At 42.0% G+C, this 2174-nt stretch overlaps 1 protein-coding gene across 1 annotated transcript; it reads left to right on the top strand.

The window, feature by feature from the left end:
* Nucleotides 1-1022: 1022 nt before the first annotated feature.
* LOC104962042 (receptor-type tyrosine-protein phosphatase gamma-like) lies at nt 1023-2114 on the top strand (the record flags this gene model as incomplete). The annotated part of the gene is made up of 2 exons (XM_010790432.1): nt 1023-1151; nt 1960-2114. Coding segments are annotated over 2 exons (284 nt in total), but the record flags the coding sequence as incomplete, so codon positions are not given.
* Nucleotides 2115-2174: the final 60 nt, after the last annotated feature.

A 2174-nucleotide genomic window follows, 5' to 3' on the forward strand; every position in this document is an offset into this window, starting at 1 on the left:
ACAGCCAGGGGCGCCGCCAGGGATTTTGGGCCCCATGAAAAGATATCACATTGGTTAATTAAACATTTTTTTCTTAATGTTCTAAAATTTTTGGGGCCCCCGTCAGTCACGGGCCCTTAGAATCGTCCTAACTTTTCACCCCCTTACGGCGCCCCTGGTTATTACACACATCCATACACCGATTTCACATCTACAACTTATGTTCAAGTATTGGTTCTCAAGTAACCATGGAGACCACTACTGCCCTGTTACAAGCGTTCTATTAAAATGTTGAAGTCTTAAGCCTGTCCGAGATAACCCAGTTGATGTTGTTGAGCAATTTTTCTCAAAGTTAATGAAAAACTAGAATGGCAAAATTCATTATGTACCAGGCTGGGAAATGACTTGTTCACTGACCTTGGTGTGTCAAATTGTGGAGGGCCCTTTAAAGCATAACTAAGAAGTTGGAAACAACCGATGACCTGAGTCTGTAAAGGAGGTAGTTTGCCATGTGGTGATTATTATGTCTTTGTTGTCAGCTGTCGCCACTGCCGTCACTTCCTGTAGAGTCTATTTCACTGCTCAGTAGTGCAGTCATTTTCTATCAAAGGCAGGCAGTGGTGGAAAAAGTACTCAGATGTTGTCCTTAAGTAAAAGTAGCGAACAGATTTTATAAGTATAAAAAAGCATCAGCATCCAAATATTCTTAAATTACCCAAATTAAAAGTAATTCTAATGCGTAATGGCTGTATAAACTGAGAATATTAAAGTAAACGTGCCTCAAACATGTACTTAGGTACCGTACTGGAGTAAATGTACTTTTATTATCCATCAATGAAGGCAGGGCTACATTTCACCCAGATCAGATTGAACCCCCCCAGCTGTGGTTAGTCCTTTAGGGGTGACCACCCCCAGCTGCAGGGGGCTGTCAGCTGATCAGCTGTGTGACTGTGATGTTAACGTTATGTGTTGATTCTGTTTAAAGCAGAACGTAAAACCAAATAAATGTAGTTTAACTCTGACAACCTCTTTTTTGCTTACAGGGTTACTACAGGAGCAATGAGTTCATCATTACCCAGCATCCTCTGCCTCATACCACAAAAGACTTCTGGAGAATGATCTGGGACCACAATGCACAAATTATTGTTATGCTGCCTGCCAACCAGGGACTGGTAGGACACACAAAAACACCCACAGACTTATAAACACACACATAGACTAATACACACACACATAGACTCATACATACACACACACACACACACACACACACACACACACACACACACACACACACACACACACACACACACACACACACACACACACACACACACACACACACACACTATAGAGGGATACTATCGCAATCTACAACTTTGACCTCATATGCATGACTGTGTTGTCTGCCCATAAGCCAGCGTTGAAATGTCTAATTTATTATGAATCACACACTTTTTCATGAGCCGCAGTTACACATGTGACATTTTGTGTAAATATGGTTAGCAGCCTAACGTGCGTTCTCTGACTTTTATGAGAGAGAACATTAATAATAGGTCAATTTCAATTTCTGTATTCATGCCTTTTTCAGGATGGCTCTGACACCAGCTCTGGCTACTGAATGTATTCGTTCTTTTTTTACACTCTGAGCGTACAAGTTTTCTAACTTATGTGGGTCTGTAGAGCGCATTTGGTTTTTTATTAATAATTCTGCCAGAGCCGCACCCAGATAGCTCACCATGTACAGTGTAATGCACACAAAAACATACATACACCACAAAGTCTCTCACATACTGTACCACCCAATGTAAACATTACTGTAATTTACACAATCAAAGTAGAAATTCCAGTCCAAATGCTTTGCCCCACGACTAACCTTTATTTATTAAATAAACACATAAATACTGCAGTAATCCCGCCCCTGTGACAATGTGTTGCATGCAGTGAATAAATAAAGGTGGTCCCTGTGCTCTTCTACAGGCAGAGGATGAGTTTGTGTACTGGCCCAGTCGGGAGGAGGCCATGAACTGTGAGGCGTTCACTGTCACCCTCATCAGTAAAGACCGACTCTGTCTGTCCAACGAGGAACAGATCAACATCCACGACTTCATCCTGGAGGCTACACAGGTAACTTTGTGTGTGTGTGTGTGTGTGTGTGTGTGTGTGTGTGTGTGTGTGTGTGTGTGTGTGTGTGT

The sequence above is a fragment of the Notothenia coriiceps genome, unplaced genomic scaffold (assembly GCF_000735185.1).
Source record: "Notothenia coriiceps isolate Sejong01 unplaced genomic scaffold, NC01 NC01_scaffold00034208, whole genome shotgun sequence".
In the NCBI taxonomy this organism is placed as follows: Eukaryota; Metazoa; Chordata; class Actinopteri; order Perciformes; family Nototheniidae; genus Notothenia; species Notothenia coriiceps.